Source organism: Pseudorca crassidens, chromosome 4, assembly GCF_039906515.1.
Source record: "Pseudorca crassidens isolate mPseCra1 chromosome 4, mPseCra1.hap1, whole genome shotgun sequence".
NCBI lineage: Eukaryota > Metazoa > Chordata > Mammalia > Artiodactyla > Delphinidae > Pseudorca > Pseudorca crassidens.
The window spans coordinates 3336578-3356764 of record NC_090299.1 but is presented as its reverse complement, the minus strand read 5'-3'; the positions used below and the strand labels follow the sequence as shown (position 1 = coordinate 3356764).

Genomic DNA, 20187 nt, shown 5'->3' with positions numbered 1-20187 from the left:
GAAACTGATGAAGAAGACAAAGAAATCCCCCAGAAACAGCACAGACCATGACCCGCTAACTTCACCCTCACGGATTCTGGAAAAAACCTGCAGCCACAGAGACAGGCCCGGGGCTCAGAACACCTGGCTCTGTGGCTGAGGAAACCGTCTTCTCTCCTGGCCCTCAGTTTCCCCACCTGTAGCCAGAGCTGGCAAATGTATGGCTTGCACACCCCCCCCACTGCCCGTATCCGTGGAGACATAGATAGTCAATCAACTATTCTTTGTGTCCGTGTGATTCGGTCCCCATCCCGTGAGCTCCTAAGGGTGGGAAGGAGCTGATGCATCTCGCCTGGCCCATCCCAGGGCAAGGAGGAGAGTGGATCCACTCAGTGTCTGATGAACGAGCAAACAGCCAGAGAATGGATGACTGCACATAGGCGACTGGACACCCCATGGGAAAGGTGATGGTGTGGGTTCTGAATGTGGAAAACCCTCCACCCAGTGCCCCGACACCTTGCCTAGAGCCTGGCATGGCAGGAAGTCCTTTCACCTTGCTGGCCTCACTTTACCCATCTACACCGGGGACACAAGGAGTACCCACTTCACTGGATGGTGGGGAAGGACCAGTGAAGTCCCACATGTTAAGGGCTCTGGCCTGGTCCGCTTGTGGCCTGACCACAGGACCACCTGCCACAGAGCTGCCGCTGGGACCGTGAAAACCCAAACTGTGTATTTGCATATCCATTATTATTCCCAACAGCCGGAGGTGGGAGCAGCCCGAGTGTCCACAGCCCGATGGACGGACAAACAAAATCTGGGCTGTTCATACAACGGAATATTATTCAGCTTAAAGGGGAAGGGAGTTCTGACGCAGGCCACAGCGCAGACGACCCTTGAGGATGTTACGCTCATTGAAACAGACCAGTCACAGAAGGACAAATATTATATGTTTCCACTTATACGAGGTCCCTAGAGCCGTCAAACTCCTAGAGACAGAAAGCAGAAGTGTGGTTGCCAGGGGCTGGGGGACTGGTGTTTAATGGGGACAGAGTTTCAGTTTTGCAAGATGAAAAGAGTTCAGGAGATGATGGTGCTGATGGTGGTACAGAATGAATGTATTTAACGCCACAGAACTGTACACTTAACGATGCTTATTTAAGATGGCAAATTTTAGGTTGTATTTATTTTACCACAATTTAGTTGGCCCCGCGGCCAGGTCAGCGAAACTCCAAAGCAGTAAGGTGTTGGCGGTCGGGGGGCGGGGGAGCTCTGGCTGAGCCTAGGGAGGAGTGGGCTTCACCCACTGACCCCGTCGGGTCTGCCTTATGGGTCAGGGGACCACCACCCACCAGCACCTCTGCATCACCAGGCAACGGGGTAGGTTAAGGGGAGTTACAACCATACCCCTCTGAGTCACGTCCACAGGCTAAGGGAAGTAGAGGAAGGAAGGTGCAGGACATTTTCTCATCAACGGGGCTAAATTTATCCCTCGCTGCCTGGGGCAGCGTCTCGCAATGTGGCCTTGGGTCCAGCTGCAACTTTCCCCAGCATGGCCGTGTTCCCGCTCAGGCCTCGGGGAGCCAAGGCTGCCCTGCTGGACAGAGACGCTTCCCGGGTCCTGGGAGCTGTGGCCCTGGGACCCTCACCCTGACACAGCTCAGGCATTTAGGCCCCCATGGGTCCTGGGCCCCTGCTCTGCACAGGCGCTCACGGGCTCAGAGGATTCTGAGCCGGGGGACACAGTGCCCCCTCTGGAGTCCCTATAGAGGGAGGCAGATGGAAAGGGCCCAGACTCACCTGGACAAGTGGACAAGCAGTGGGGATGACAGCAGGAACGGGACAGGGTCAGGGAGCCAGCAGGACATCCACCCGCAGGCCAGATGCTGGAGGACTGCGGGGAGGGGCAGGGAAGGAAGGCGCCCCAGGAGGGGACCAGCCTGGGCAAAGATGGGGGGATGGAGAGGGGGTGGCCCACTTGGGGAACCTCCAAGAGCCCAGCCTGGCCCCGGGCACAGAGACCACGTGGAATTGTGGGGATGCTCTTCAGCCACTCCAAGTCCGGCCGGGGCAAGGTGGGCTCAGAGGTCCACCAGACGAGGCCCCGCCCTCAAAGCACCCCGCACCGATGGTAAAGTCCACCAGGAAGACGGCATCATGGCATCTCAAGAAATGAAGCAGACACCTCTTGATCCAGCAATCCCACCCTGGGACGTTCCCCAAGGAAATGACTCAAATAGATATTGCTCACCTGTGTTCACAGTGGCATCATTCCCAACAGTCAAGAGGAGGAAGCAACCCACGTGTCCACGGAAGGATGGATGGATCGACAAAATGTGGTCCATCCCCACAATGGAATATTATTCGGCCTTGAAAAGGATGGAAGTTCTGACAGCTGCTGCAACATGGACGAACCTTGAGGACACTAGGCTCAGTGAAATGAGCCGGTCACGAAAGCACCAGCACTGAATGATTGGCTGCACTTCTGTGAGGACCCTAGAGCTGCCACGTCCACAGAGGCATAACGCTGGGCACCAGGGGGCGGGGGGCGGGGGGCGGGAAGGCGGATGAAGACCTACTTAATGGGGACAGAGCTGGTTGGGGAAGATGGAAACATTTCTCGAGAAGGATGGTGGTGAAGGTTTCACAACAACGTGAACGTACTTAGTCCCACGAACTGCACACTTAAAAACAGTTAAAGTGGCACAGCTAATATTACGTATATCTGACCACGATAGAAAAAGTTTGTTTAATGCAAAGAACACTCCGTGCTTAGTGATGGAAAGAGAATGTGGCCAAACCATAGAAAAGCCACTCAGCGGAATCACACCCAGCTGCTCATAAGCGTGCTGTAGGACCGTATGTCCTGCGTGAGGGAAGCTTGGCGGGTGGGTCCCGAGGTGGGGTCCACGCAGATGGGACAGCCGGCCACGGGCCTCTCCAGAGGCACACACTGTTTCCTCTTCAATCGTCCGCTCTTGCAAAAACAAACACCTGTCTTCTTTATTGTACAATTAATGATAAAGCAGACTCTGAAAAACTCAAGTGAGAGTGACACCCCTAGAAGGGGTCAGGTCCCCCCTTTAAGGTCCCTGGTGGCAGAGGGTGGCACCCAGATATGTGTGGAAAGAAGAGCCAGCTGTTTCAAAAGAGAGATGCCCCGGGCTTCCCTGGTGGCGCAGTGGTTGAGAGTCCACCTGCCGATGCAGGGGACACGGGTTCGTGCCCCGGTCCGGGAAGATCCCACATGCCGCGGAGCGGCTGGGCCCATGAGCCACGGCCGCTGAGCCTGCGCATCCGGAGCCTGTGCTCTGCAATGGGACAGGCCACAGCAGTGAGAGGCCCGCGTACCGCAAAAAAAAAAAAAAAAAAAAAAAAAAAAAAAGGGAGAGATGCCCACGGTCCAGCTTGCCAGCCTGGAGGGTCAGGGCAGTGCAGTGGCAGCTGAGAGCTCTGGAGGACCAGCAGACTCTGAATCAATGCCGCGGAGGCCTGGGTGTGTGAGCAGGGTCTTTTTAAGCCTGTTTTCTCATTAAAACCAACGGCAATGCCTGCTTCCCTGCGGACATGCCTTCTGCAAGGTCACGACACCTGACCTCCAGCTCTCGCTGTCTGCACACCCCGTTCTCCTGTGATCCATCGCCGGGTGGTGGGGAGAGCCTGGGACCGACGGACAGCCCTGGGCTCGAATCACAGCTGTGCCCTGTTCCGGCTGTGTGACCTCAGCCGCCCCTTCCCCCCAACCCCTAGAGCCCTAAGCATTTCTGAGGATTCTGGGGAAACTCTAATGAGGTCACAAACATTGGAGCGCTCAGAGAAGTAATGGCCCAAGCACATGTGAGCTGTAATCTTATGGATTATAAGACCTAGAAAGGAACTTCCCTGGTGGTGCAGTGGTTAAGAATCCGCCTGTCAGTGCAGGGGTCACGGGTTTGAGCCCTGGTCCGGGAAGATCCCACATGCCACGGAGCAACTAAGCCCGTGCACCACAACTACTGAGCCTGTGCTCTAGAGCCCGCGAGCCACAACTACTGAGCCCGTGAGCCACAACTACTGAAGCCCGCGCGCCTAGAGCCTGTGCTCCGCAACAAGAGAAGCCACCGCAATGAGAAGCCCGCGCACCGCAACAAAGGGTAGCTCCCGCTCGCCGCAACTAGAGAAAAGCCCGCGCGCAGCTACGAAGACCCAATGCAGCCAAAAAAAAAAAAAGACCTAGAAAGACCCACAAGTCTGGGCCCCAGACGTGGCTGGTAGTTAATTACCAGCCCCTCCCCCTTCTGGGCAGGACCACGGCCACGCGTGGCCTCCTTCAGAGCCTGCTGTGCAGTTCATCTTCCCGCAGCTCGCGGGCACTCAGGGAAATGGCCTTCGCCAAATATTGACAGGATTCGGGTCTATTTGCTCCAGCAGAGGCGAGGAATCGATATCTGAATATTTCTGCTTCCACAGATGAGGGGAGGGTGCGTGAGACTGCGTTTAGTGTTCCGAGCAGACCTGTACACGGGTGTGATCACAGCTGATCCGCAAGTGAAGGCGATTCAGAGCCCCAAGTAAAGGCGCTGGCTTGCCGGGCAGGGTCCAGGGATCCACTGTGAAATTTCTTCCGTCCGCGTGCTTGGGGCCAAGCCCCTCAGACTTCCCAAGGGACAGCCTCCGTGTCGAGTGGGTCCGTCACACTGTCTGGGCACGAGCTTCTGCTCCCCGGCTTCGAGCAGGAGGCGATAAGACACCCCGAGTCCTGGTGCAGGGGAGGCGCTGCTGGACAAGGCTGCCCTGAGCTGCCCAGGTGGCCGGTGACTGTGCCCCCGACCTCGAGCCACAGATCCCAGCCACTAGCGCCGTTCCTCTCCAAACTGCCGTGGCCCCGCGCGCCAGGAGGCGCCGTGGGAAATAAAAGGTCCTGTTCCTGGTGTAACCCCTTTCCCAGAACCCACTGCTGTGGCCCACCACGCCCAGGCCCGCCTCCCTGGCCACACCTGCGCCAGGGCCTCTACTCCCTCCCTTCACAGCTAGACGTGTTGAGAGGCCTTGACACCCCCATCCCCGCCCTGGCTCTGCCCGGAATCATGGCGGGCGGGCAGGGGGGACGCGGTGCAGCTCTAGCAGACGCCCAGGAGCCTGAATTCAGCAGAGACGTGGTCCCACGCTCCCTCCCTCTCTCCTCTCCGGATGCGGTGACTCCTCAGCCACGTCATCACTGAGCGCTTCCTGCAAGCGAGGTGCCGTGCAAGGTACGTTGAGAGGTGACATAGTGCCTGAGAGGCAGATGGGCTGTGGGCCCCTGCCATGGGCCTGGCACTTACCCAGGGCCCAGCCTGGGGCAGAGGCGTGAGTGAAGCTCCTCAAACACTCGCTCTACTCTCACCTCCGCATGTCCTGCCGGATGCCCTTCTGCTGATTTGTCTGGCTAACTCCTACTTAGTGGGATGTCACCTCCTTCAGGAAGCCTGCCAGGATTTCTCTCTCACAGCAGGTTCCTTACCGGCCTCCTCTCTGTCCCCACAGCCTCTCCAGTGAAGTGCTTTCTCATGGTGTGTTTTCCTCACGTGCTATCTGCCTTTCTCATTAGGCTGGGAGCTCCTGGAGGGAAGAACTCCATCAAGGCCACCTCCAGTGCCTGGCCAAGGGGTCCATACACTCAAGTGAAACCACCGGCTCTGCCCAACCCCCAGCCCGGGGATGCTGGGTTGACTCGTTGCCTGTCCATGAGACCCAGGGAGGGGGGGAGGGTCTCCTGTGAAAGGGGTGTCCTTCCCGGTGTCAGGAACTTTGTTGGGGAGGATTTGGGGAGCCGCCCCCTCCCTACAGACTGCTTTCAGGGGGTTCCCAGGAGGTGCCACGGCTAGGAAGCATTCTGAGGCCCAGCTCTCCCACCGTGAGCCCCAAATCCAGAGCAAAGCCCTGCTGAGGTCTCCTGCGGGGCTGCAGGGGTGCCCTGGGAGTGAGGGGAAGGGGGGTGGCAAAGCTCAGAGCGGGGCACCCATGGGGAAGCGGGCCCTGTGCCCGGCGGACGGGGGCAGGAATGTCCTGAAGGCCCGATTTCCAGCAAGATGTCCTGCCCAAGGGGCCAATCTTGGAGGCTGTGGGTCACACTTTAAGTGAAAAGAGGGAAAGTTTCTCCGTAAGTCCATTTCAGAGGCTGCCCCCCCCACCGCCCCCTCCCAGGGGACGACATCCCTGTGCCATCACGCCCCAACCCAGCCGGCAGAGCAGGAACCCACCCTCTCTGCCACGCGAGGCGTGGAGGCACCTAAAGCCCGGCTCATGATGAGCTGAGAGCAAACTGACCTACATGTGATGCAGATGACGAGGGAGGGAAGACACCGGCCAGCAGAAGCCCAGGCTCTGGAGGGGCTGCCTGGGTTCACAGGCCGGCTCTCCCACCGCCAGCTGGGTACTCGGGGCAGGTTTCTCGAGGTCACCTGGCCTCCGGGTCCCCACCTGTAAAACGGGCAGTCACGGAAACCACCCCCGCGGCGTCGGGAGGACTCGATGAGTGATACTGTCCGGGGCCGTTACTGTTATTGTTACTGCCATTCTCTTCCGCCTGCGAGGCCTGAGCCCTTGGAAAAGTGTAACGATGCTTCTGGTCTCTCAGAAGACCCGGTGGGGAGATGCACGCATGCAGAGGAGGCTGCGCTGGCGGCGCTCCCAGAGCGGGTCACCTCCTCCCTTGCCAGCCGTTGACCTTGGGTTGACCTTGGGGGGGGGGTCTTGCCTCCTGTCTTTGTCTGCCTGCCCTCATCTGTAAACTGGGAGCAAGAATCCTCGCCCCACAGGGATTTGCGGCATTCAAGACGGAGCCTGGACGACGTCTCTACCAGGCCTGGCGTTACTACATGCTCCGTCAACAGCAGACATAGAACTTTATCAGACAAATCAATTACTCCCCTGAGCTCTGCTCCGAGGCCGGCTGGGCGTTGAGGCACCCGAGGTTGCCAGCACACACCCAGGATATATTTAGCTCTCCGCTGGAGCCCTGCCGGGGCTGGGCATTCCCACAGAGGACGCCGAATTTCAGACCAGCTCCCAGCTCCTCATAGGCCACCGAGAAATTTGCCCCAGAGCACAACTTCCCTTGTTTATGACAGTAGACTAAATTATCCCAAGAGCACAAACACACACACACTAAATTCCTGTATCATGTCAGTGCCACTCAAAGGCCTAGTTCCGCAGTGAAAGTCCACCTCCCAAAATAGAGAACGCCGTCCTGTCCCTGGAGCAGGACCTGGCTGCTGCCAGCAGGTCAGACAGCTGCTCTCCAGTCAAGCCTCTTGAGACCCATCCTGTCCCCCTCACATCCTTAAAATGAAGAAGCGAAAGGAGATAAAACAGCCAAGCATCAGGAAAAAAGGCAGCGTTGCCCGTAGCTCTTGCATTGCGATGTATTTTCTTCTGGTGCATTTTGCCTGCGTATTTTGCAGATGACACGGCGTGTAATCTAGATTCCTCATTTATCGCCAGCATAGACACACGCATTGTACTCCTCCTTCACAATCATTTTAATGGCTACGTAATACTCCAGCTTTTATCACCAGTTCCAAGTTTGCTCTAGGGTATTGGATGCCCAGTACCCTAGCAGGGCACCTGCGGGGTCAAAGCCATGTTCATAATAACACTGAGATGGGGAATTCCCCGGAGGCCCAGTGGTTAGGACTCCGCACTTTCACTGCCAGGGCCCAGGTTCAATCCCTGGTCAGGGAGCTAAGATCCCGCAAGCCTCGAGGCGCAGAGGCAAAAATAAAAAAGATTGAGATGTTATTGTCTTCCACCGCTCCCACTCCCTCCTGAGTGTACCATGGAGTTTTCCGGAAGCCCCGTGACATGTGACATCACAACTGATAGAAAACAGGCCGGACAGGAGCTCCAGCAGACGTCTCTTAAGCCAAACGTTAATGAGATTTGCAAAACCGTAAAGCAATGCCACTCTGATCCCTGAAAACACTCCTACATTAACATCCAAAGGGCTATTATTCTTATTCAATGAATTAAAAATTCTCCATTTTAAGGTCTAATACAGCAAGTATCAATAAATACCATGCATTCAACCAAAAACTCTTTGAGGTCCCCAATAAATTTGAGTGAAGGGGTCCTACGCCCTCAAAGCTGGAGAACAGCTGCTACGGATGGACGGACGATGATGAACTGGCCCAGCATCTGTGGCTGGACATTCACCCTGCAGAGTACGTGACCCCTTCAGCGAACGACTTCTTATGCACAAATCACATCAGCCGCCTTCTTCTACCAAAGGGCACGAACATATTTAAGCCTCAGTGCATCTCGCCTAACCGCCTCTCAGAGACTATGCACACTGACGGTCAGCCGTCCGCGATGGCATCCAGGGGCTCAGGGGATCGGGGGATGTGTACAATTAGCTGACTTAACAGTAACAATTTTTTTTTTTTTTTTTTTTTGCGACACGTGGGCCTCTCACTGTTGTGGCCTCTCCCATTGCGGAGCACAGGCTCCAGACGCGCAGGCTCAGCGGCCATGGCTCACGGGCCCAGCCACTCCGCGGCAAGTGGGATCTTCCCGGACCGGGGCACGAACCCGCATCCCCTGCATCGGCAGGCGGACTCTCAATCACTGCGCCACCAGGGAAGCCCCAACAGTAACAATTTTTAACTAACGATGGGTCTTTCCTCTAACCTTCAGCTATTCCAGAGACCCACACAGGAAGGAGAAAGGGTTTCAGTCCCAGAGACAGAACGTTTGAGAAGCTGCCTGGGGATGCTGAATAATGTCCCCCGCCCCGGATATACCCACGTCCTCAGCCCTAGGACCTGTGGACGTGACCTTACGTGGTTAAAAATCATGCGGTTGGTCTTTGCAGATGCGATACAGTTAAGGACCTTGAGATGGGAGATTCTCCTGAATTACCTGGGTGGGCCCTAAATGCAGTCACAAGCATCCTCAGAGAGGCAGAGGGAGGTCTGACCACACACACGGATGGGAGGGGAGAGACCTGAAGATGCTTGCATTGAGGTCGGGGCGATGCGGCCGCAAGCCAAGGAGCGCTGGCAGCTGGGAGAGACGGGGGGCGGATTCTTCCCAGAAGCTCTGGAGGAAGCGCAGCCCTGCCGACACCTTGACTTCAGCCCAGTGACATGGATTTTGGACCTCGGGCCTCCAGAACTGTGAGAGGATAAGCTTCTGTTGTTTTAAGCCCCGAGGTTTACGGTGCTCCATTCCAGCAGCCCCCCTCCTACTGGACGCCCCAGTGACGGAGGCTGACCCCTCCTTCGCCAGCCCCATTCCCTCACCAACAGCATGGGCTGTCAGAAAACCTCGCTGTGCGCTGCAGAGCGCCTCCCAAAGGGGCTCACTTCGGGGCTTGGTGTGTGTGCTGCCGCCAGCTATTTTAATTCCTTGTAGCTCCTTCAAAGGCTGCTGGCCGGCTGCCCCGTTGTGCCCCAGTGAGCTGCTCTCAGAGAAGGAATTTGGGGTGTCAGGTCAGGAGATGGGTGCCAATGGAGGAAAGGAAGGGTCAGCCGTGGCAGGGGCAGAATAAAGCTCTCATGTGGCAGCCCCGGGCCTCGCAGGGCTGCAGAGGGGCCCAGCCTGGCCAGAGGGGAGAGAATGAGTCGGCGGGAGGAGAGGGCTGGAAGGGAAGAGCAGTGAAAGCAACACTGAGGTCTGGCGGGGTCGGGAGGGCGGGGAGACCTGCCCAAGGATTCCAGAGGCGGCCCTGGCAGGGCCACCCTTCATCCTCAGCACACAGCCCTGCTCTGCACCCCACGCCCGTCCCACGCCCGTCCCAGGCAGCCAGGGAGGCACCTGGCTGGACGCTGGGCTTCCGCACACATATCACGTTTCCTGATTTCCGCGGCACGTCGGAGGCGTGCTCAAGGGAACCGATGCTTGAAACCCTGCACTCCACAATTACCCTCCAAGCGCCTGGCAGACGAGGCCGGTCTCAGAGCCGAAGGACAGCAAGAGCAGCAGGAAGGCCCGCGAGAAGTGTGTCACAGAGGCCCCCGGGGGCTCGAGTCAACGCGACGCCATCACAGCAGCAGCAGGGATGCTCGGGGCCGCAGGCGTTGGCCGTGTCGAGGCCCCGGGCCCGCCGTTGGGCGCACACCCGCTCACCCATCCGGACGGCCCCTCCCGTGCGGCTGGCTCACTCCAGCCACACTGGACGGTCTGCTGACCCTTCGCCACCTCCCTGCCTACCTGGGTCGCACTCCCGCGCGAGCGCACGGGTCTCGCACAGCCTCACCCCACCTGGGTCCCTGCACGCCGGGGGTATCAGACTGCGCCCCGTCCGGCGGGGAGACTGGGCCACCTGAGCTGGCAGAGAGTGTGGCCGCAGAACCGGCAGGTGCGGACGATTCAGAGCTCACGGGTCAGGTGTTCACTCGGGGAACGGGAGCGGGAAGCCGACCGGAGGCCGGGAGGGTTGTTTCAGCAAGAGGCCATGCGGGTTTTGGACCAGGCAACTGGCCAGGCTAGAATCCCGGCTGCCAGGTTGCCGGACACACCCCTGCTGTCCAGCCTCGGTTTCCTTCCCAGTAAACTGCAAACAACCAGGAGTGACATTCAGAACATTTACGAGGTTCCCCACGCCCCACTCAGCAGGGGTGCAGCCACGTGCCTGCGCCCAGCGCATCCTGAGCCCAGCGGGGGATCCCCCGCCCCGGGTGTAAGGCCGCAGCCTGGAGCGGCCAGGTCTCCGTGCTACTGTCTCCTCCTTGGCCCCCCCAGGTGCTCATTAAAGCCTTTGGAGGCAGAGGCAGCCTGAGTAGGAAGAGGCCCGGCTGCGTGTGACACCACAGCCCATCACGCAGCTCCAGAACAACGGGCAGTTGGCAAAACGGGGCCGCCCGCCTTCCTCGGCTCGGGGCGCCTTCCCGCGTCTGCAAAGCCAGCAAGGCCGCGTCTTCTCTCCTCTCTGACCTCTGCTTCCGCCACCACAGCCCCTCTTCTCTGACCCTCCTGCCCCCTCCTCCTCGATGGCATGGACCCCACCGCATCACCTGAGCCCCACTGCGAGCTCTCTAACTTAGTCACATCCTCGAGGTCCCTTCCGCCATGTAGGTGACACACCCACTGGGTCCGGGCATGAGGACAGGGACATCTTGGGGGGCCGTTGTTCAGTCTGAGATGAGGCAACTCAGAGAGGGGCAGTGTCTAGCCCCAGGTCACACAGCAGGCAGGACCAGGCACAAGTCCTCGGCAGGAGCCCCTGGCTCCGTCTGCTGCCCACGGTCCTGATGAGGGAGGACCCTAAAGGAGTGGAGGAAAGGGTCCTGGGCGTCTTGGGTTCCGGGGGAGGCGTGGGAGACGGAGGAGGAATTTCAGGACAGTGCTCTGCGCACAGCAGGCGCTCAACAAACCGAGTGAGAGAGCTTTTCCAGAATAGCTGTGAGCCCTCAAGAGGCGGCTGGTGGCTGGGAACAGAGGTGGCTCCGACCAGACGGAGGCTGGACCGTACCGGGGCCCGTGGGGGCCGCTGTGGGCGCTGCGGCTGCACAGCTGCCCGCCTCCATCCCGCCTCTAGGCTCCCCCGGGTGGCGGTGGACAGTTGTATAGTGCGGTGGCGGGGGGTGGTGGATGCGCAATTCCAGGACCAGCCCTCTGCCCAGGAGGACAAAGGCCCCAGTGTCCCCTGGTTCTGAGGAGCGTTCCACACGGTCCCCTAGCAGGACTGAGCCCCCCTGACCCACAGTGACCACCCACCCATCCAGATACCCCGCTGGCTCTGCCTCCCTCCCCGTCTGCCCCTCCCACTTGTGCTTCCCGGGACCACCTCCCAGGTAGACCACCTGCACTCCCATCCCCGTCTCTCGGAACGTGAATGGAGACAGCTGCGGGGCTGCCGAACTGATACGGGGTCCGCGGGGTTGTCATGGAGATAGCTGCGGGGCTGCCGAACTGATACGGGGTCCACGGGGCGGTCATGGAGACAGCTGCGGGGCTGCCGAACTGATAGGGGGTCCGCGAGGTGGTCATGGAGACAGCTGCGGGGCTGCCGAACTGATACGGGGTCCGCGGGGCGGTCATGGAGACAGCTGCGGGGCTGCCGAACTGATACGGGGTCCGCGAGGCGGTCATGGAGACAGCTGCGGGGCTGCCGAACTGATACGGGGTCCGCGGGGCGGTCATGGAGACAGCTGCGGGCCTGCCAAACTGATACGGGGTCCGCGGGGTGGTCATGGAGACAGCTGCAGGGCTGCCGAACTGATACGGGGTCCACGGGGTGGTCCCTGCAATCCTTCCTTCTTGGAACTTCATGCCCAACTGCAGCGCCAACCGGGCCCTTGGAGATGTCATTTTCCAGCAAGATCCTGGGGCCACGGATGTCCGAGCAGAAGCAGAAGGTCAGAGCAGAAGGTCGGAGAGAGGCCTGACTGTGGGCCCTCGACCCGGGATGAGGGCAAACAGACGAGAAGGCTGAGCGCGAAGCGGGACCCAAGCTCTGGGTGTTCGTGCAGCACCTGTCACAAGGCAGCCTGTGCGGACACGGGGCGGGGTGGGATCCACACAGCTCAGCCCGGCCCAGCCTCGAGGACAGATGCGCCCAGCGGGGACAGCCCCGCGCGTGTGCCCTGCAGTGACACTGGGCGGTGGCTTCTTGGCGTGCTGGCTGGAATCGGGTTGCCGGCTCGCCTCTCCAACCCCTTGCTCTGCACGTGAGGAAACTCAAGCAGGACAGCCAGCGCGCCCGCTACGTGCAGGGGGCCCGGCGGAGTCGCCGTGCGGGTGGTGGGGCTCCGAGGCAACCCAAGCACCGCTAAGAACTTGGGAGCGGGCAGCTGTCTGGGGACTGGGTTTCTCCCGGCCCTCGGGGGCGGGTCAGGGGGTGTGAACAGGACCGGCGGGCTAGGCGGGGGAGGGAGGAGAACCAGCAATGGAGGAAGAGCTGTGAGCCAGCTGACGATGTCAGCTGATGCCACGGTGGACCCTGCAGGCTTTGCCCCGAGCCCTGGACAGTGTGTGCAGCTATGATAAAAACCACCCCAGGCCCTTGACACCACAGCCCATGAACAGTCCTGTAAAGCGGGCGCTATGATCTCCACCTGACAGGTGGGGAAACCGAGGCAAAGAGCAGTGAGTTACGCAACCTGGTGGCTGGGAACGGAGGTGGCCCCGACCAGACGGAGGCTGGACCACACCGGAGCCCAGGTGTTCTGAAAGCCACCCGGACATCGAGACCACCTGCCTGGCTGCTTAGGAATCTTCAGCCAAGGCAACACGGTGCGTGAGCCCCCCAGTCCGTCATCTTGCACCAGGACCCGTTTAACGTGGGCCTGGCTCCCCCCCCAGCCCGGCAGCCTCCCCGAGGGCAGGAGGCACCCGCAGGGCTCGCTGTTGGCTGAGGTCAAGGCAAAGCGAGCATCACAGAACTCAAAGCACGCCTTCCACCCACCCCAGCCCTTCCTGCGGACACGCGCTCAGATGCTCTCCTGGCTTGGGTATCCGTCAGACGTCCACAGATGCCGCTTCCCTGACAGGCTGCGGAGAAACCCCCGTACACTGGGACTCTCGCGTAAAGGGCAAAGTGCTCCCTGCTGCGATATTGTCAGATGGGGCCTACGTGGCACAGAAGGGTGCTCGGAGGCCTCCGGGCTCACGTGGCGTGTCTCCCTGAAATGGTGGCCGAGCCTCAAAGCCAGACGATCTCCCTGGGGCAGTGGGGGAACAGGGCTGTCAGAAGGAAGCCAGTCCCACCCCTGAGGATGGCAGCAGTCCCTGTTTTTACAGACAGGTACCCTGAGGCCCAGAGAGGGACGCCAGCTCACCCGAGGTCACACAGAGGTCCGGCAGGTGGGGCTGAGGGTCCAAGGCACTGATGGGGCTGGTTGACGCTGGAGGGCTGAGCTGGGGCTGGAGGGGCCTGGGACGGCCATGAATGCTGCCTTCCAGCTCCGGAAGGCCACAAGGACCCAGCAGAGGGAAGGACTGGGGCCAGGGGTCAAGGTTACAGGGGGGCATGGGGACTTGACCTGGTGAAACTCTCTCACGGTCCGAGCTGTCCATGCCCGGGTGGATCCCCGGGGCCACGCCATGACCCCAGACAGGAGCCCCCGCTGGAGGCCAAGAGCACACGCTTGGGGGCAGACAGAGCCGGGCTGGGGCTGGCTCTGCCTTCCTGGCTATGCGGGCAGGCGCCACGCCTGGAAATGGGAACACGCTTCTCAGCTCAGGGGAGGAGATGGGTTGTAACCACCACTCACCCTAGAAAGCGTCATCGTGATGCCCCCAGTGGGTCAAGCCTTACCCATCCTCGGCCACACGTTACAAAGTTACCATTGTAACAGCTAATACACGCAGGGGCAGAAAAGGGTTCAAATGCAGCTCTGGCATTTGCAAACGTCATGAAGTGAAGCCAGGCACCTGACGGGCCCGCCCAGGCATCTGTTTCCCCATCTGTAGGTGGGGACACTCCAGCGGCCCTGAGAAAGGTCCCAGGAGCATCTGGTCCCGGCATGGGCCCCAAGGGAGCACCCCACAAGCCGAGGCTGCGTGACACTGAAGTAGGGTGCTGCCCGACACCCTAGAGACCTTGGCAATGGAAACATCCCTGAGTAAACAAAGACGCAGCACTCAGGTTGCTGTGCCTCGCGTCCTAGCGGCCCGAGGCCCGCTGCTCGGGCAGCCGGCGGGCTGGGCACACATCTGACCGGTCCCCACAGCAGCTCGCGAGACCACGCGATCACCTTCAAGAAATACACGCTGCCGTCCGAACACCACCCAAGTTTTCCTGCTGCGACTATTTTAACTGATTTCCAAGCTCCTCCGCGTGCCACGCACTCAGCACCCTGGGTCGCCACGGAGACCCCAGAAGAGGCGGCAACAGAAGCTCAGAGAGGTTCGACGATCCCGTGCTGGCAGGTGGCAGAGCTGGGATCTGAGGCCAAGGAAGCGCCCGTGTCTGTGCGGAGCCGGGGCTCTGGGGTCAGGCATCCGGCAAGCAGCTCAGCGTCCCGGCAGCTGGCCTGGCCTTGAGGCCCGGCGGCAGGAGAGGCCCGTCCAGAGGCCAGACACCTCCCCGCCCGCTCCCTTCACCACCAGACTTGCTGATTCCCTCTCACCAGCTCACAGCTCTCCCACAATGCAGACGATGCTCTGGATGGTCCGGGTGTCTGACAGGGGACTTCTCCAGAGGGAGGGTCCCACTCCCTTTTCTGGGACAGTAAGACTGGACGGTCCAAGAGTTCACCAAAGTCAGGGCTTCGGTCTAGAGAATATGCCATCTACCCCCAAACTACCTCATGGCCGGAAACCATAAAGAATCGAAGGGTCTCGGGTGGCGGGTTAGGAAGTGACCCTGGACGTGAGGGACCAACAGTTCGGAGACCAGAATGCCCAGGCTGAGTTAAAGAGCGTCCCGTTGGTTCCTGGGCAACGGCCACCCTTTGCAGATGCCATTTCGGATGAATTTCTGGGTCAGGATGATTTGTCTTTGGCCACACCTAATTCAGATGGAAACACGGAAAACGGGCACCAGTGTCGTTACCTGTGCTAAGAGCCACGTGCTGCCATCTGGGAGACCTCCACCCGAGCTAAGGACAGTGGCCCCCGCGGATGGAACGGTCCGACCTCTCACCAAGTCACAGACTCCGGAAGCAGCACGCGGCTGCCTTAGACCTGGAAGCAACGCCCTCTCGTCTCAGTTGATTTCTCATTGCAGAAGACAGGCGCACACAGTGAAGAAAACTGGGGAAAGTGACGGGCAGTATAGAGACGCAGAGCAGGGAGCAGCGGCTCGTTTGCCACCTCCACCAGGAGGACGCCGTGCACGGCTTGACCTACTTCCCTTAGTCTGCTCTCCTCCACTGTCTTGTAAAGTTGCAGTCATATAAGATATACAATCTTGTCCTCAGCTGCCGTCTAAATTAAGCTCTTCTTAAGCACGTTCTCCTAGCATGAGAAACCCCTGTCATACAGTTAACTAGAATGTTCCCGCCACCCCCAGAGGACAGGTTTCAGGAGGATACAGATGCCGTTTGTTCTCATCCACGGCTGAGCCCCGGGCCCGGAGCAGTGCTGGGCACGTAGCAGGCGTTTCGTAAACCTCTGTCGACTGGCTGAACAATCGCATGGCTAGTATCCCATCGCTCCCCCCCACACGTAGCTGGTTTCTAACTTTCTGCTGCTGTCAGGAACGCCGTGGTGAACGTCTGTGGTGACAGCAGAGCCCACACTTGGATTAGAAATGTGTCTCTCTGCTCCAAATGCCGGGGCTGAGCCAGCCAGAGCAGGGGACGGGCCTCAGGCTGTCTGCCACACACCCTCCTGGCCCCCGGAGGGCTGCCTTTCCTTCCCCAGCCCTCGGTTTCCCCTCTGTGTGGGTAGGTGGCTTTGGACTGGAGCATCCCCCAGGCCCCTTCCAGCTCCGTGAACCTAACACAGCAGCCACAGGTACAGAAGAGGGCTGAGCCGGCCACCCAGCTCTCCACCTGGCCCTGCACTCCTGTTCTGGGCCTGCATCCCCCCCACCAAATCCATAATCCAAGATGACTGGTGTCCTTATAAAAAAGAAATAAGGACACAGATACACACAGAGGGAAGATCATGTGAGGACACAGGGAGGAGGCGGCCGTCTACACGGCCAGGAGAGAGGCCTCAGAAGAAACCAATCCTGCCGACACCTTGATGTCAGACTTCCAGCCTCCAGAAGTGTGAGAAGATAAATTTCTGCTGTTTAAGCTGCACGGTCTGTGGTTACTTTGTTATGGCGGTCCTGGAAGACTAACGCAATCCCCCACGAACCTCTGACTACCCAGGGAAATCCTACCCACCAGGCCTGCAGCTGCCCCGGGAAGGACATGCAGGCTGCAAGAGAGCACGGACCCGACGGTAGCAGAGCTGGCGCCGGAGCCCCTCCCAGCTCAGGTTCTTTCCTCTGCCCCGCCTTGCCCTGCCGTGACCACCTGGGCTGTGATGTTAGGAAGCCACCACGAGACTCACCATCATCTCCTGGGTCCCGCCAAGCGTGGGCCAGCATTGTACACAGAGCCAAAGGCGTTCCCTGCACACAGTGGGGAAACCGAGGCGGGGGTAACAGTGAATCAAGCACAGCTAGTGAACTTATCTGATGCAGAACGCCAGCTCCTTCTACCTCACCATGCTGCCACTTGAACAATTTCCCTGGCCACTCGAAATGACTGTGCAACAACACATGGAGGCAACTGCATGAGCCCTTGATGCCAACCCCAGAGCCATCTCAAAGGCGCCCTGGGTTATCGGACTAAAGGAAGATACGCCTGCGGCCCCGATGGCATGAAGGAAAGGGGAGCCTCCCACCCGGGGTGCTTGTACAGGTCGCCTCAGAGTCTGACCATCGGCTCGCCTGGGCAGCCGGAGACTGGACCACGTGATCCCAGCCACACCTACTGGCGCCAAGCTCTGGGGGTGATGCCAGCCTTCCCTGGGGAGGGCCGTCAGGGGACCTGACCTTGTGGATGATGGAAGCCCCTGACCTGCCAGATGTGCACAGTGGCCAGACGTTAGAGCCCAAGAGCCCTGCACAAGGGACCACCATCTGCTCTCCCCCACCACGGCTGTGGGTGAAAACTACTGCCTTGCAAATCATCAGCTGGGCTGTGAGCGACAGGTCGAGGGGAGAGCATGCCCACTGCCAGTTCCGAAGGGCTCTGTTAACTCAGCAAGGCTGAGGTCTACTGACCCTTACAAGCTACCGAGGGAGGACCTACTGCATGGGGGGTTTCCCACTCCTACCTTATCCCCTCCAGGGAAGCAGCAATACTGCTTTCACACATCAGGAAGCCAAGCTCCAGAAGGGGCCACGATCTGTCCGCGACCAGCAGGCGGGCGCTGTGATTCAAACCCCAGCCTCCTTGTTCTTTCCGCCCATGATCCCCCAGGGCCCTGGTGCCCACGTACGCCTTCTCCCAGGACAACCACACATGAGGAGGGGGAAAGGCCAGTGCTTCTTTCGGGGCTCCCCCTGATTACAGGAGAGACTGGAGGTATCAATTATAGTCAAGGAAAGCCTAGAATTCCCCTGTGTGCACCCTGCCATTACCCCCACCTGCCATTAGATAAATGCGTCTGGAGGTTCTGTGAAGTCTTGGGGTGCCCCGCTCCCCAGCCACCTCCAGAGAACAGGTTGGCCATTTCAGAAATCCTCTTCTAGAGAATTCTGCCTCCTAGGGCCTGCCACTTGCTCCCCGCCGCTTTCCCAATTCCCACCGCCCATGTGGTCCCTCCTTCCTCACCTGGGGGGGGGGGAACTGTTTCCCCCTGGGAGGGGTTGGTCCCTGGAAGCACACCCCCCAAGCAGAGAGCACACAGTAAGTGCTCACTAAAGGCACACTCCCTCCCCAGTCCTCCCCAGCCCCCCCGGAAAAACAGCTGTCCCCACTGTTTTCTGCACCATGGCCAGAGGCCATACTGCAGTCTGCGGCCAGACAGGCTCAGGGGAGAGCACAGGAGTCCGAAACCTGGCCCAGCTGCGTGAGCTGAGCAAGTGGCTCAAGTCTGGTGAGCCTTGGTCGCACCCTGAAAAATGGGGTGACGGCCCCTCCCTGCCAGGGAATGTAGGGAGAAGCCCTCAGCCCAGTGGCGAGCCCCAGAAGGCTCTCGAAAAGGGGCTCTGGTCACTCCAGACTCTCTCCAGGAGCCAAGGCCCCCGGCTCTAGGCCTCAGTTTCCCCAAACGCACTAGGCGCGGCTGGCTTGTGGCGACGTGGGATTTTTCAGCGCCACACAGAGGCTGTCAGACCCAGCGAGTGCGTCGCCAGCGCCAGCTGTGGGGATACGCAGGGGTGAGGGGCTGCAGAGAGGACGCGCGCACGTCCGGGCGGGTCGCACACACCTGCGCGCTCCGCGACCCCAAGTTTGACCCGGGCCAGCCCAGGGCGTCAGGCGTCGGCCTGACGGCCCCCCACCCAGGCGCTGCTGGAGCCGCACAAGGGCGGCGGCCCCTGACGCAAAGGCCCCATGTCACCACACCTCTCCGTGGCAGGGTCTACATTGGTCCCGTGCCCCCTCGCTGGACCCTGGCCGCCTCCTGCAGACTGTGGCGACCCCGGACGCCAGGGAGAAGCAAAGGAGTGGCGCCTTCCAGACAGCCCGGCGCAGTCACCCCGGCGCCGCGCGGGGAAAGGGTCCCCAGTGCGCGCTGCCAAGCTCACCGCCTGGGGCGCAGGGACAGGGGGCTGCGCGCTGGACCCTCGGGACTGCAAGACCCTGAAGCAGAAGTTGGCTGGAGCAGACCCCCAGTCTGCAGGTGCAGCCACCCCAGCCCTCGCGGCGCCGCGACCCAGCTCGGGGACGCGCGGGTCCCTCGGTCCCCACACTCACCTGCGCTCATCTCAGCGGCAGCTCGGAGTCGGTCGTCTGGGCTCTGCGCAGCCGATGCTTCTGCCCGCAGATGCCGCGCCTACCGGCGCGAAGGGCCGCCCGCCCGCCTGCCCGGCTGTCTGCGCCCGCCTGCCCGCAGCGCCGCCGCAGCCCCGCGGCGCGTCCGCCCCTCCCCGCCCCGCCCCGCAGACCCCGCCCCGCCCCGCGGCCCCGCCCTTCGCCCGCCCCCCGCCGCTTTGCGGGCGGGGCGCACCCTGGGAAGTGTAGGCGCCGCTCCCCCGCCGCTCCACCTTCACGCCCCGACCCCCGCAGGGACGGACTACAGTCCCGGCAGGCTGCGCGGCCTGCGCATGCGCAGGCGGGCGACGCCGCTGCGGCCTCCCGCAGTCACTCGTGGGTCTCTGCGGAGTTGTCTACGGGGCCCGGCTGGCGGCCTGGCTGGCGACGGCCCGCGAGTGGCGAGACGGGCGGCCGAGTGAGAAGCAAGCTTGGTGCAGCTCTTGTTGAGTCGTGCATCTGCAAAGGGTCAACTTCCTCTTTCCCCAGTCCGCAGAGGGAGACTGAGGCGGGGGGCGCGGGCGGCAGGACTCGCCCACCCGCCCCGGCGAGGCTTGCGCTCCCAACTCTAGGTCTAGGGCTCGGCCAGGAGGGGCCGAGCAGAGGGGCCAGGAGCAGAGAGGCCAGAGGACAGCGGCTCCGGGGGAGACCCGAAGTCCTGCAGAGCCAGCCATGGGCAAGGCCGGTCGGACAAATCCCCACGTACCCTAGAAACCCAGAAGGCCTGGCTGGGTGGCTGTCCTGCAGCTTTCCAGCTCCAATGCCTGTCCCCTGGAGCCTTTTGCCCAGAACACAAGTGGATGTGATGATGGAAGGAGACTAGGAGGAGCAGGTGCCCTGTTCTCTACCCAGCTCTGCTCTCAGCAGTGCAGCCCTGAGC

General features: G+C 60.5%; 1 protein-coding gene across 1 annotated transcript in view; it reads right to left on the bottom strand.

Moving 5' to 3' along the window:
• The window catches only part of ABLIM2 (actin binding LIM protein family member 2), a 150808-nt gene extending 131406 nt beyond the window's left edge, over nt 1–19402 (bottom strand). Inside the window, exon 1 of the mRNA XM_067735003.1 lies at nt 19251–19402. Coding sequence (XP_067591104.1) covers nt 19251–19260 — 10 coding nt within the window. The 5' untranslated portion in view covers nt 19261–19402. The remainder of the gene's footprint in view (nt 1–19250) is intronic.
• Between the last annotated feature and the right edge of the window lie 785 nt (nt 19403–20187).